At 35.4% G+C, this 16,008-nt stretch overlaps 1 protein-coding gene across 6 annotated transcripts in view; it reads right to left on the reverse strand.

The window, feature by feature from the left end:
* Positions 1-4,659: 4,659 nt before the first annotated feature.
* The window catches only part of LOC131430086 (fasciclin-2), a 249,010-nt gene continuing 237,661 nt past the window's right edge, over positions 4,660-16,008 (reverse strand). The window contains exons 10-11 of one of the 6 annotated variants that reach the window (XM_058594739.1): positions 13,032-13,112; positions 4,660-6,161 (exon numbers count right to left, since the gene is read on the reverse strand). In XM_058594739.1, coding sequence (XP_058450722.1) covers positions 6,032-6,161; positions 13,032-13,112 — 211 coding nt within the window. In that variant the 3' untranslated portion in view covers positions 4,660-6,031. Of the gene's footprint in view, positions 6,162-13,031; positions 13,149-16,008 lie in introns of all 6 variants that reach the window. The other 5 variants (XM_058594738.1, XM_058594742.1, XM_058594740.1 and 2 more) reach the window with 5 other exon arrangements.

Below are 16,008 nucleotides of genomic sequence, written 5' to 3' on the forward strand. Positions count from 1 at the left end.
TTTCTCGTATTTTGAAAGCTCATAGCTCAGTGATCTGTGAAAGGATTTATATAATCTAACTACCAATAGAACCGAATTTTTTTAACTTAAACGTGTATAGAAACAGCATTGAAGTATTTCAATAGTACACTATTGAAAAACCTGTCTCATTTAACCCATGTCAATACCAGCCAATCAGAACGCGTTCTGAGGAAGAGAACAAAATATTTGCTGCTGTACAACCAATCGTTCGAGAAAAATGTTCCGAACAGTTCTTAATATCGTAGTGAGTTCCACAATTTGGTCCTTCTGAAAGGCAGGAATGAATCCCGTACAGCATCCTGATAGTTTCTTTCAATGAAATACAAATCCGAAATTAAATAATCGACATTAAAATTCTATATGCTGATATTTTTATAGCCGTTAGGACCGCTCTTTAGTGAGAAAGCTACAAACGAAATCACGTTAAAAGAAACCTCATAACAAAAATTGGATCAGTTTGGATTCTATCGCCACTGCGAGCAGATTTATTGTGTGTTGTTTTCAAAGCTAGTTTCGCTTCCGACAAAAGCGATTACGTCACAGCTGCCAGTTGATTGTATTGGTGAAAAAACAACGAAACGAGAACAACGGTGGGGAGCATCACACAAAATCAGCCGTTCTAATGGCTCTAAAAGTTTCCTAAAGAACTATTAGGATTTCTTCTTCGCAAATCGAAGATAAAAAAAACTCAGTTTGTGTGAAATTCACAGTAATCGAGATCAAGTGAAGCCTTTTTTTTTTTTTTTTTATTTGTTTAAGGACCTTTTAAACTTTGTCATTCAGGTCCGGAAGCCTGTTTTGTTTTTGCGAAAAATGTGAAAAAAGGAAATGTTTGCATGATTCATACAATAGATCAACTAATTGATATTCGGAAGTGTTAAAGAACATGTCAGTTGTTTTCGTATTCACGACATCCAGTTATGTCTCTGACACTATCCACCCGCCTTTTTATACGTCCATGCGGATTTCATGCAGGATACAGATTTAATACATATTGCCAAAACTAAATACAGAATCTGCCTACTTCTCATCCTCAACGCAATACAAAATCGAACCCATGTTCTGTTACGATATTTACTTGCTTCTGGCCTGCCGCCAGTGTGCCGGGTGAAAATCATCAATACAATCAAAAATAGCCTAGATGACTACAAGTTCATTTTTCATCGGGCCCGATAATGAACGTTTTTAACATTTCGTGAAAAAAATGAAAGGAATAAACATTACAGCTATGTATATACCACAAACCAATAATTATTTTACCTACCTGAGAGTCATTTTTTTCTGAACAACGTTGAAAAAAAAATGAATCGTTCCTTTCAAACATCGCTAAAAAAGTTAAATATAAAAACGGTATCCCATAATTTGTTGCGACGATTTTTTTTCAAATATTATACAAAGCTTGATAAAATCTGGCATCCAATAAATATTATGATTAAACATTAGTATGTAAAACAAGAGTAACTAAAACACCTATTATTAATAACGAATCGTATGAACAACAAAGATGAAAGCCCAAAGGGTCAAAACATTTGTACTGTAAAATGTTGATGTAATACACAAAAATAAGATTAATAAACAGATATTTATGCAAAAAAAAAATCTGGCATCCCTGTGAGATCTTTGTTGACAAACGGGGGAAAGATAACTAGTAAAAAAAACGTTTGCATAACACAAGGAGTGTACCGATACTAAAGAGTTCGCGCAGTTCAATATAGGTCGAACTAGTGGCCCACGAAAGTTTATTTTTAGAAGAATTTACTCATAGTGTCATGTCTGTTAGTCTGTGATTAGAGTGCCTATAATTAGAGCGACGACTTTGTTATGTTTTGCAACATTTCAAAACATTTAATCCAAAATGTTGGCAGTGTCGTTAATTTAACATTGTAATTGACAGGTCGTTTACTCGTTTGGAACTGTAAGCTGTCATTTCAAACGAAAAGCTTTCGTCACTCTAATTATAGGCACTCTAAGGGCGATACTTCAATTGCTAATAAGGAAGGGCGAAACTTTTTTTTTTCTTTATTTTAGGTGATTTCCGAACCTTTTACTACTGGAAATAGTAAGTGAGACGATAAAATTACCTTCCAAGTAGCAATCCGCAACTAGTTCTGATACGACTAAGTCCAAACTATGTTAAAATAAGAGCACGAACATGTTTTTTATGTTATACTGATTAAAACAAAGTGACAGCAATATTTCTTCCCAACATGACTAGTTACGAAATAGTCATTTAGGTTTCCAAACATATCTTTATTCACAACTATGCTTCTAGCTACTAGCTGAAAATAAGTTTATTTCCAACTATGTCGCAACAAGAGCGCGAACATGTTTTTTATGTTACACTGGTTAAAACAAGGTGACAACAGTGTATCTTTATAACATAAACATTGAACACTAACTATCATGTGCAAGTTATCGCTACTTAATTCTACAGCTATGCTATGCAGCTACTAGTTAAAACAAGTTGTATTTTCCTTTATAAATACGTAAACGAATGTTAAAATCGTTATTGTGAATTGATATAGCAATAACATAGATATTTGTTGGCTTCAATATGGCGAGCACACTATGGAGTCGCAAGAAGTGCATGAAACATAAATTAAACCCATAAATTACTGTTTTCAAAACTACTTTTGGCAGTTACGTACCCAGAGGGGGGGCGAGGACCCCTGGTCCCTCCCGAAATCAAAAACATATAGTTATTAAGAATGTCTCAGACATAAAAAGCAAAGTCTTGGCATTACATTCCTTTTGTGGAATTTGGCCTTTCTGTTTCAACAGACTTCGCAGCCGATTTTTAGTGTACAGAATCATTGCATTGCTAGTACTATGGATCCTACTGACACTAAGAACCCTTCCAGGTCGGGGCTCGAACATACGACAACTGGCTTGTAAGACCAGCGTCCTATGCACTGAACCGCCAACCCGGGACAACACATGTCTCAGACATGTGTTACAGAGATAACAAGACAGTAAACGTAATGAAATGTAATACAATATCAGTTCTAGTGGAAAAGTTTAAAGTGTATTTTAGAAACAACCGTAAAAGGCACACCGAGCATTAAGTACATAAGCAATCTTCAGTAACATTATTTTTTAATCTTTGGGCCCCTCCCGAAATGAAATCCTGGGTACGGGCCTGACTTTTGGCCAAAATAATCAAAGCCGGAATAGTCATTTTTGCTCTATGCAGTATAACAAACACTAAGAAACCAATATTGGAATTGAACATCGATTGTGATAATATTATAATTCTCATGATATATGAATTTAAAAAATATGAGAAATCACTCTACTTGAATTAATTTTGAGCAATCTGAAAAGGTTTATTTCGTTGTTTATTTTTTATATCTTCATAAACAGATTTTGATTGAAGGCGCTTAAAAAACAGTTAATTAAAATTGAATTTCGCTCGACAGCTTCAAAATCGTTGTAAAATCTGTACCTTGTATCAAATTTGTGATTTCAAGTACTTTACTGCCTTTTTATTTTTGGTAGAAAAGCATTCTGGAATCATTCAATGTTTATAATGTTGATGGTGACTAAGTTTCAACAAGTTTACTTTAAAACAAGTTATGGAAAGATAAGTTATTTTAGTATGGCATTACAACGTAACGACAACTCATTCTTAACCGACTTAGCAACTAGTAGAAACTGTGCTTTTTGAGTCACGCAAGTGGTTAAATATTAGTTGCAATCACTAAAATTTCTGGTTGCAAACTAGTCATATATAAGCTAACGTAACAAAAATTATTACTTGGGCTGCAGATTTGTCTTAGTAGCGAAAACCAGCCAATTTCACGAAAAATGCGCAATTCACACAGGAAGCATAAAAGTAAACAAATCGAAAAAGGGCGGAACTCTTTTTATGTTGATTTATTCAGTGGATATAGAAGGAAAGTGGTAAAATTTGTATGCCTTCTGAAGATAAACTAACAACTCATCGACTAATCATAAATTGATCTGAGAATATACGATTATTTCTGAATACGATTTGAAACCAAAGTCGAAACATTCATCAATAGATTTTCTTCATTTGCTGTCAATGTTAGATTAGCCTTTCTTTGAAAAACAGCTGATTTTCTGATTTCGGGGTACCTAATTGTTAATCACTGATGAGTTCAGCACAAGATATTGCCAAATCTCGGCAAACAGATGCACTTTGCTGAAAGATCCGCAAATCCACTAAACAAATGTTGGAAAACCTAATATTAAATACTGAGCAATCAGGAAAATTGTGTGTTGCCAATCTGTCTCGGCATTTTACTATACCGAGCTCGAGAATTGGTTTTAGGTATGCATGTTTTCCGGTTTCTTGAAAGCGGCGATCTTCTAAATCTACGACGCTATCGCAGTATCACCAATTGGTGAGTAGTGTCGAACCATCTTTTGTTGGTAGATTGCACTATCGGACTAACACCAACAAAAACAATCAGTAAACACGAACCTATGGAATATCATATCAACAACCTGTATCCCACGGACGGAAGAGATTTTGTTAAAATTTAGGCAATCTGTAGGGGAGACTGGAGGAAAATTTCCTGCTTTTATGCTAAAAACAAAGTTTATATGTCTTACTGTATACGGGTAATATAATAAATTCTAGACACGAATTTTCTTCAAAAACGAATATTTTCAGATATTATTACATTTATATAATTTGGTTTACGTTGAAAATAACACAATGGTGTGGTTTTAAGATTATTTAAAAAAAAAATCTAACTAAAGTTGAATCTTACACTAAACGTAATTATATGAAAAAGAAGTTTCATTTTCTACAAATTACAAACTCTTTTTTGGTTGAGATCTGATACGCAAAAAATACGGAGACATTCACTGTTACTGCTACTGCTAAAATAGATATCTGAGTCTGACTAATTCAAATGATTGGCTTTGGATCTGTGGACATAGTTTTCTGACGATGTGAAAAATGTTACAAAATATAACTATTTTGTGTTGGTCTGCGGCTCTTGCAAGCTATACGATGAATAGAGCTTAAGCAATGTTGTATAAATAGTACAATAGTTTCCATATATAGTACAAATATATGACAGACGTGAAATGCTTTGATTTTATTTTGTTTTCCTGTTCAGTGTGATGACAGAGTAATATATTCTTCCAGCGATATTTTTTAATCGAAATGAATCATTTATCTATACAATGACGATAAACATCTGTCCAAAGTAAATAAAGTTTACAAAAGCGGATGAAACACCTGTTTCTAACTGGGATGGCAGTCCATTTTGGAGCTTCTGGGGGCGGAATCTGTGCAAGCTGCGCTTTCGACTTTTCTACACAGTGTATGATACTTGTACGGTTCCGTAAAGGCAGAAGCTTTTTTGTTCAATATCCTCGAATGATTAACGACATCAAAATACCTAACTATTCAGTATGGTTTTATTGTATATCCGTTTCAGTTGACTCTTGGCTCGATTTGTTTTGCTTGGTATAATTCATATAGTACTAATAGTAATACTCATTTCGCTTTATTTTTAATAAACTCTTCTCGAATCGTGTAGTTTATGTAATCAAATTGTACATTTTTCAATTGTAGCAGTTTTCCGTTTGTTCGAGTTTTCATAGCAAAAGCACACATTGCGTCATCACTGTTATACTTAATTGATTGAATACTAATTAGATGGCGATTGAAAGAGTTTGTCATACATGTAGAATTTGTTCCTGCGGTAGCTTTAGAGGAACCTTGTTAACTAATATCTAAGTAATTCAACAGAAGTACAATCCGTGTGTTCGAAACTAAAAACAATCTGAGAGCATAATTCTGGCGCATTCTCTTCATTTAGTACGATGCAATCATGCAATGTTTGCAACTCGCTCTTATTACTAGTAGCTAAATATACACAATTTTGTGAAGAATTCTCAGTTGCTGTTCTCTCATTTGCTCACAGCACCGAGTCCCAGCGACCACTGGAATTGGTTACCCGGGTTACAGACGCTTTATCGGACCTCGGATGTGTGCAGTTCTTTAAATTGTAAGTACCAATTGACTGGATTACACCGACGAATTTTTCCCGATTATTTCACCGCTCCTGGTTTGTACCCCTCTGCCGTCGAACTCTACCGACATGTTCGTTTTTACACCAACTTCGGGAAGCGTGTTTAACGGTTGCTTTTCATCCTCTCTGTTTGGAATATCGAAAGAAGAAACAATATTTGTAAAGTTTATGAAGAATAAATTTTTAGTTACTACGGTGAAACTGGTTTTTCAATAGCTGTACCTACGTGAACTTGTTACAATCCCATAACGTGTTCATTTCGTACACTGAGACTCCGACTTGTGTGTAATCCATTTACATTTTTCTTGCATTACATCAGTGCCGGAAATGAAAACGTTATAGGTTTGCGTAATGAAAAATGACACAAAAAGCAGCTTGAGCATGCAATGATTGATGAAGCTGTAGAAGAATTATTTAATTAGTAACTAGGAGTAAGAGATGATCACTTGTGGTTCATTTGTAAATTGTATGATCGTTTACATGTAGAAACGAGAACTGAGACGTGTTTTACAAATCGATGGGTTTCCTTCTTGAAAAGCAATCGGATTATATCGGATAGTATTAGGATAAGTATTAGTCGATGAATATAAAATGTACTCGAAGTTTTAATACGCAATTTGTATTTTTTGAAATGTGTTTCTCCTTCCACCAATAGGTTTGAAATTATACAATTAAAATAAAATTGCTGTTTTGTAGAACTACCATGGGCTGATCCCAGGTTTGACTCAAAAGAACTAAATCGGAACCACTGGAACTCGCCTAATAACCGTGATTGATCTGATGTAAATGATGACAATTGTTTTCTGTTTCAATATTTTGACATAAACTAGTTGTGTCAAAACAATGTTTCATTTTGGGGCACAGAGACACTTACGTCGTTTTCGTTTGATGCCAAACCTAATCCAGTTTCAACCCTAATTGCTGTCAAACCATTTATTCGAAGCCAGTTTTGAACCTAGTTTCAACGATATTGAACTGAAAATTGAGTCAGTTTCGAACCTGGTTTTTATATCAGGTTTGCTTACGCCCCCGTTGCTAAGTGTGAAACGAACACAGTGGGCCGTATGAATAAAACATAGTAAGCTTGAATTTCGGTTGTAAATGCTACGTGTGGATCACGTTCCTGTCAAAAGCAGAGACTTTACTACACAATAACTTTCGAACATGCTACAAACTGTATTGTTTACTGCAATTTTTCGGTAGGTAGCTTTAGAGGTTGCTACTCGTGTATTTGCTGATAAAGTGAGGTACAAAAATTAAAAAAAAAGTTGCATTTTAGAAGCAGTAAGTACGTCTCTCGCTTTGTGTATACTTATTCCAGCTTTTCCAACTCCGTGGTTGCCAGTTATGCTTAAGGCTCGTATATTTTTTGACCATAAACAGTACATTTGGCGTAAAATTCAAGAAAACACAGTACATCGACTTTGAAAACAAACAGTACATTTTACAGTAAGCATTTTTCTAAAAATAGGGAATAAAAATCTAAAGCAAATAAAATTGATCAGCATCTTACGAGGAAAACAAATTGAAAAAATGACATTCGAATACAACTGTGTAATGAAAACCACGAAAAGGCCAACGCAGTTAGTTAGCTCCTATCCGGGTAAATTGTTTTGCCAATTAAACTATCCTGCATGTGAAAAACACGAAGAAACAGTCTAATTGAACAAAGGAACCAAGAATGTTCAGCTGTGCTCAGGCACCACGGCGTTAACTTGTAATTATTTCTGTTCGTTTTTCGTGTGATTCACATACAGGGTAGGTTAGTTGGCAAAACGTTTAACCCGGATAGGAGCTAACTACGGGTTCGAGTCTCGTCTCTGCGGTAGTTTTTGTACGGTTTTCATCACACAGTTGTATTCGCATATCATTTATGCGATCAGATCTGTTTTCCTCGTTAGATACTGATCAAATATAAAACTAGCTCAATACGACCTTAACAAGACAAATCGTTAAAAGTATATAATTATCAAACGATTTATTTTCATAATATAATTTAAAATACTTTTTAAGGGCATTTTTAGGTTTAAAAAAACTAAAAACTGCACGAATTATTCATCAAACATTTTTTGAGAAGCGTATGATTCTTCTTGATTGAGACATTTTTTTTTTTAACAATTTTTATTCAGGCCAATTTGCGTATAGCTTTACGTGGCCGATTTACCCATGTTTTTGTGACATAAAATTATTTTTTTATTGTTGGATCTCGTTGTCACCCTTCTTCTAGGGGGAGAAGAGCTTCCATTTCCTTCTAGCGAAGATTGGAGGTCGTTTTGTCCGTTGCTCGTATCATCCATTGCTATATCGTTGGAGTTGTGAGCGGTTTCCGTTTCCTTGTTTTCGTTGTTGATCGCCGTCTTGGGTTCATTTGCAGTTGCCGTAGATGCGCTTTGTACATTGATTGCAGTTGATAGTTGGTTAGATGGTGAAGGTGTTTTTGAAACAGGAGCACTGCATTCACTAGTTTCCGTTGTTGAGCGGTTGTCCTTGTTTTTGTTTGTTTTGTTTGTTTTCGCAGTTTCAGTGCAAGGTTTGCCGTAGTGTGCAGGTTGTTCACAAAACTGACATGTAACCAATTGATTTTCATACGTAATCAACGTTTTACACAGATGTATCCCGTCTTGACCACAAATGATGTAAGATGGAATTGCTTTACGTAGTTGCATACGTACCACTCTCACGCCATTCCGGATACCCGGGAAAAAATTCCGCCATACTTCCTTTTCGATGGAAAGAACTTCACCGTACTGCGACATACATTCCCGAACATACCCCTCGCTGGTCTGCGGGGGAAGGTCATGCACGCGTACTTCTATGGCATTGTCCACCATGTACACAGGGATTTTATATTTAACATTGTCATGATCAATACTGTGCACCCCGTTATTAACCGAAGCAAATGCAATTGCATCTTTTTCACGTTTAAACATAATGTACACACAGTTAGATGTCTTGTTGAATTGAATCTCACTAACATCATTAACGTTTAGATGCATTCGTTCCTTAAGCAAGATTTCAATTTCGGTTGCTGCAGGTCTAACTATGCAGCGCTTGAAATCAATACAAATTGAATTTGGCCTTGTAGGCCAAGTTTCAGGCTTTGTTAAATCGTATTTGCCCATTTCGTATACTCTATTGTTCACTGCACTGTATTGTCTTTGTTTCTGTCGTCGCGACCGTAAGAAATTTTGGACTGCGTCGGATGCGATGCGAGCACGAACTGGAGACATTTTTCTTTTATTTTATCATCAAAATTTCGCAAAATTGTTGTGACGTGCTCTGAACACAAATGATTAATGATAAAATATTTGTTGTTTGCATGTACTTACATTCACATTCACATTCGCTACGTGTTGTCACTGTTCTTTCTGACGCTTTGTTCTACCACGAATCGAAATTCAATGCATTAAAAATTTTAAATTTTGTATTAATTTTTAGTGTGAAAAATACAGTACATGTGTAACAATACAGTACAAATTAAAATACCGTACATTTGAGTGTAAAAAACAGTACACAGTATTTGGGTCGTAAATACAGTACAATACTGTAAAATACAGTACGGATACGAGCGTTAGTTATGCTACATGTTCGAACTTGTTTTTTATTCATACCAAACCGCGTAATATTCCGTGGACTTTGTTTAAAGAAGATACTACAAACATGCTGTATTAGGCGGAAGAAACTGCCATAACCACGCACAAAGCGATAAACCTGCTTACTACTAAAAAACACCTGTCCCATTATAATTTTTTCACTCGCTAAATCAGCAGTCTCACGAGTAGCGAGACTAGAGCTACCTACCGAAAACATGTAGTAAACACTACAGTTTATAGTATATTCGAAAGTTGTTGTGTATTAAAGTCTCTTCTTTTGACAGTAACGTGATCCACATGTAGCATTTCTTACCGAAATTCAAGCTTGCTACCTTTTTTTTTTGTTTTTTAATAGCAATTTATTGTAAACCTACTTGTAAGGCTACGTTTTGTTCATAAGGCCCATTTAGTGATGTTTATTTGTTCAAGACTCATTTGGAAACTACTTAGAACAACTTTCCCAAAAATTATGTTATTTACCGGAATCTCGAAGCTAGGTGGAAAATTCCCTAAATTAGGTAATTTCTCGGTTCCGTGTAAATCATACGTTGTAATGGTAAAGTGAGATTCGCACGTACCATCAGGTAACTGCCACCGGCATGGAATACGTCAATATTAGTAGTATACGATTCTTCTGAAGAAATTCACACAACGTCGTTACGGAACGTTTTGAAGACTGGCTCTTATAAACGCTCCGATAAAGAAAATATTGAACTAATCTTCAGCCCCAGACAAAGGGTCAGGAAGATTTTTACCAGAAAACAACGAAATTTCTCATATGTTATTTTCGAACTAAGAAATCGTCGATCAGAAAACCCACTGTATTAAAGTTCAGAACGGATTTTTTGGCAACGCGATTACTCGATGATATCTAAGAAAAATGTTTGCACATTGAATATATCTGATCTGATTCTCGAATTGAAGATTTTTGGGAAATGAATTTTTATAGCCGGTATATCTCAACTCTTTTCAGAATACATGATGAATAAATTCGCCGATGAACAAAAACTGAAGCTTTCTGAAAATGTTCAGTGTGCGTAGGGTCAAGGATGGCTTTTATCGTATCAAAGAACGCTCACTAGCAACTCTTCACACGATTCAGTCAGTGCCATCAAAGAGAGACGGATATCATCGCAGCAACAAAAAACCGGCATGGTTAATTTAACATAGAATATACACCAGTGCGAGAACGAATTTCTCTCGATGACCTCGATGATTCTCTCTGAAGCAACGAACGGTCGCTTATTCTCATTTCGCGATCCGATTCTGTATGGGCAGTGGATAATTGCGATAGAATCATTTTACTATTGCCGCTTATTCTAACAATGTGCGTATAAGTTGTGTCTATGAAAATGTATGTGAATGCTCCACAGGAGGTTCTGAAATATTGAAACTTAGTATGAGAGTCATCAAGTCGAATTATCGATTCGATTTTCCGCAATAATTGTCAATACTCTCTTGGTAAATTCCACACAGCACCAATCATTATCAGATTGTAATTTTTTTTAAGGGCCGGGAAATACTCAGAGTAGTAAGTGGAGCGAAGAAATGTAGAAAAATTCTCTCGCGGTTCATGCCTTGAGAGACTCGAGTTCTTGTAGCATCTTCTACTGGATTGAAAATGTTGTATACAATATTGATAAATATCGAGCAGCATCTGTCAAATTTTCGGCAATCACCAACACTGCGTAGGGTGATTGATAAGTTGATCAATAGTGGTGATGTATTTTAAATTTAGTCGGCAATACTGTTGTGGTGGAGTGAAATCATTGAGAAAAGCAGCAAGTGCTATGATTATTAATACTTATAATGACAATAAAAACATTATTAAAATAATCATAAAGAAAGCAACTTGAGTACCATACGCAGAAGTAACAAACGCTCCATTCAAACGCTGCGCCTGCTGTGTGTTTGAGACATTCTGACTATGCTGCGCTCTTGTTACTTCTATACATCAAATTCATGACAAATAACGTTTTATTGAAAAAACGCTTCAAGGAAGGAGATTTTACTTCAACGAAAAAGTTATTGCTGAAACAAACGCTTATTTCGAGGCAAAAGATAAATCGTTATACAAGAAAGGCATCGAAATGTCAGAGAAGTGCTGGACTGATAGGACTGTTCTGAGTATCGGGATTTATTGATCATGCGAATATGTATATGCTTTCCAAATTAAAAATTATTCTCAACCTACAACAAGATTTTGTCTATGAAAGTTCTCCCCAGATTAAGCCCGGTGAACGACAAAACAGTTATAACTGGAGTGAAATAGACGTTATCTAATCTAAAATCAGGAATTAACAGGATGATTCAATTTATTGTCAAATCATGGAAGAGAGCACAGTTTCCGATGTTCTTTACAGTTTCTGAAAACAACGGTTTTTATTATTGTACCGATTGAAGTAGTATGATGTATTAATTATGCGAATTCTCCAAGTTACCGAAATTATGGGGTACGTAAAAAAAACTTTAATATGCAGCAATATTAAATTTAAGCAATAATGAAAAAGCAAAAAATGTTAGAGAAAAATATGGCCAAAGGTACTGCAATGATCGAAAGAGAAGTTAAATAAAGAGTTACTGTCATTTAGAAATTGAACGTGATAGAAACATAGTATGTGAATCAACAATAAAAAAATAAATTCCTATATATCAAACAAAATTATAGATTTTCCTTTCTTTCCTAAAGGACTTTTTTTTTCCTAATTCTAATATTTACTAACTCATCTTAATTCAACTAGAAGAACTTTTGCAGTTCTATATACAAAGAGATATTTGTTTCACTGAACAGAAGGAATCATAAAATGGCTCGGTTGTATTGAACTGAATAATTCACAGCTAACTGTCGTGGGGAATGGTGTTCTGGCTTGCAGAATCTCAAACTGGAAAACAAATATTCGAAGGTACTCACAGTACCGTTTTCTTCGTGCTATACTTAAGCAGTCGCTACTGAATGCATTATTAGCATCATAAAAACCTGTTGGCTGATGCAACTTTTTCCAAATACTCCACTTCTTTACGAAGAACATCAAACGTCGATTCATTTCGTAAAGCTCTCTAACTTGCTCCAACTTTTTGCTATTTGTTTACTCGATTTTCTTTAGAAAAATCGTCTCACTCGTCGTATATTTTTTGATACCTACGTAGCTCATGCAAATAGTTTAACCACACTCACTCTCATGCTGTAACCTAATACTTGCACTATGGCGGAACTAAGAATCGGTAAAGGAGCTTATTTTTGCCATTTGCTCGTTCAACAAACCTCGCACCGTGAGTGCATCCGGCGATGGCAAAAACAAACCTGCCTTTCCTGGCAAGCAAACCGCTACATCGGAAAACTGAAATGCTAATAATGATAAAAATGCACGCGGAAATGTTGGTGGAAGGGGAAAGGCATCCTTACAGTGGCGTCGTAGCACCAAGCTTTACGAACGGCGGTGGCAGCGGTAATGGCGAGGGCGGACGCTCCTTGATGAGGCTCCCACTGCAATAGGGTAGCGGAAAACGCCAACCGTAGAGACTGGATTGTGGTTATAATGTAGCGATTTGTTTTTGTATATGGAAGTATTTTGTTGTAGTTGTAGTTGTTGTTGATGTTGTTGTAATTGAGTTTAAAATTTTTCGTACATATGGAAATGGGCAAGGGATGAGAGAACAACGTTATGATGATGGTAGAAGTGATGGAGTTCACTATACTGAAGCAGTTCAGCATGTGCAGATTAGGTGTGTATTAGATGGTTATTTTTCGCCGAAAAATATGCTCAACGTTTCCGGTTAGTCTCGATGCAGGCGGATTAGTTGTTGACATATTTTTCGATTCTATCATGGGTAAAATACTACTTGTGATGCTGATTAGTTAAGGTAGAAAAAACAAGTCGCTGGATCGGGTATTACAAACTATTGCATTGCGAGTTTCAAGAATATTGATAATTATGCATAAATCGATATAAATTAGCTATTTGTTTATTTGGAGCAGAGAAAAGCCCGCTGGAATTAGTTTCTGTCAAACATGCTCTTTTACAGGCATAAAACCTCCTCATTTTTTGCATCAACATCGAACAAAACATCCAAATGATACATTTCACTTAAACATAGTATTTCTAAACTAACTAAAACTAATTAGATAGTAACCCTAGGAACAATTTCTTGACAACGTTTCGTGATAGATTAAAGTCGAATGAATTGGAACAGTAGTTCTAGCATAGGAGATCCTAAGAAAAGAATAGTTTCTAAGATTACGGCGATGGATATCTATTTGTACAAGCTGTAAGAGCTCGGAGCAGTCTATTCTTGATTGAAAGAGATCTGCCACAAAAGTAGCCTTGCTGACATCGCGACGGTCAGATAAAAAATCGAAATCAATTAGTTTGCAACTGGCACAGTAACTTGGAAGGTTCCAAGGGAGCAGACGCACAGCAAATCGAACATATTTTCGTTGGATTGCTTCGAGCGAAGAGCGAACTAAGGCACAATACCATGCTTTCAAGCAATGTACATAATCGAATTCTTTAGTAACGCGGGAAATGAATCCTAGCAGTTTGGAGGCTTTGGAGATAGTAAACTCAATGTGCTCCTTGAAATTTAACTTAGAGTCCAGGAGGACTCCAAGTTCCTTCACAGACGATGTACGTTCCAAAACAATGCGTGAAATATCATAGCCGAAACTGGCTACAGACCTTTTGAGACTAAAAGAGATGACGGAGCATTTGGATGCGTTTAAAACCATTCTGTTGATATCACACCAATTAGTCAAATTATTCAACTGCTCTTGTAGGAACTCTGCGTCAGTAGTGGATTTGATGACATGAAATAATTTGAAGTCATCGGCGAACGATAGTTTCTTGCACTTGAAAGAAAAATTTAGATCGTTGAGATAAAGTAAAAATATAAACGGTCCAAGGTGACTTCCTTAAGAAACTCCATAGGTAACAGCGAATGGTAGTATTGTACAGTATTTTCACTACCAGCGGAGAAATCGGTGTAGATAGAATCTATTTGTAGCCGTGATTGTAATGAACGTATGATAAAGGAAGTATAGGATACTAAATATGTGGACGTCAAACGATTGGGCATGAAACCATGTGGAGTCTCAGATATATAGTTAGAGCATTATGTGTTATAAAATTCAGAGCTATAATTTCGAACAACTTAGATATGGCGCACAAAGCTGCTATTCTGCGGTAGTTGGATACTGTACACTTGTTTCCTTTTTTATAAACTGGAAACACATAGGATTTCTTCCATATTTCAGGATTGAATTCCTAAAACTATCGTAAAAAGTTATTTTATTGAACTTAGTGATTAGTGAATGCACATTTAACTACCTATCGTTTCAAAAACACTTAACTTGAGACGATTCTGCCCTGGTCAGAGACATATCAATTTAATTCTACGTAGTACGACACATTTAAAATATTAGTGTCCCTATCATTTGTTGTTCAAGAAGTTTTCCCGAAGATCCGTTGCCTTGATGTATCGTCTGTTTTTTTTATATATTCTCCTCTCTTCTTTAATGGAAACTATAACAATTGAGAAAACGTCATGTAATTTAATTTCGCGAATATAAAACAACTTAAATCATATCACACACTAAGCAGTCTATCATATGCTTCTTGAATTTGAATAAAATTTTAATTGAATGTTTTTCAATCCTGATTTCTAAATTTTATCGGAAATTCTTTGGAATCCATTTAAAATGCTACCCATAGATTTTTTTTATTCGAAAGTAGGATTATGGCAAGCTATTGGAAGTCACTACCATTCATTGAAATCAGTGTTTATGAAAATCAAAATAGCCGTTTTCTAATATATTCGTAGATCCCCAGTGTTCAAGCAAACAATGTTGCCTGGTTCCCGGGTAGATGTAAATAACAAACAACAATCAAAATAATAACAAATGTTACCATCATATATTGTCTTGATGTTTCTGTGCGGTCATAGCGATACTTGATATTTCCCTGATATTTCATCGGAGGATTGAAGAAATTGTACAATATCTGTTTAGCATCAAAATTAGTTATTATATTTTATTTCGTTATTGATTATATGAATTTCATTAACTTCAATTGATAAATTAGCTCCATCTTCTAATAAAACACTATTCAATAATCTACATCAGCATCAGATAAGATAAATGCTTATAATATTATTCTATTCTCAATGCTACACAGAAAAAAATAATGAAATTTACACGATATGTAAATCAACATTATGATGAAATAGACATAAGTTGAATCGAAAATTTGATTTAAAGACTGTCCCAGAAAGTATGGACGCAACCAAAAACCGCTACCATTTCACTCTTCTCTAACCACTTGTGCAGTTGTTTATTCGGTTTCATTAGTTTGTTTCAAAATGCGTGGACTTTCAGCAGAACAACG

Source organism: Malaya genurostris, chromosome 2 (genome assembly GCF_030247185.1).
Source record: "Malaya genurostris strain Urasoe2022 chromosome 2, Malgen_1.1, whole genome shotgun sequence".
In the NCBI taxonomy this organism is placed as follows: domain Eukaryota; kingdom Metazoa; phylum Arthropoda; class Insecta; order Diptera; family Culicidae; genus Malaya; species Malaya genurostris.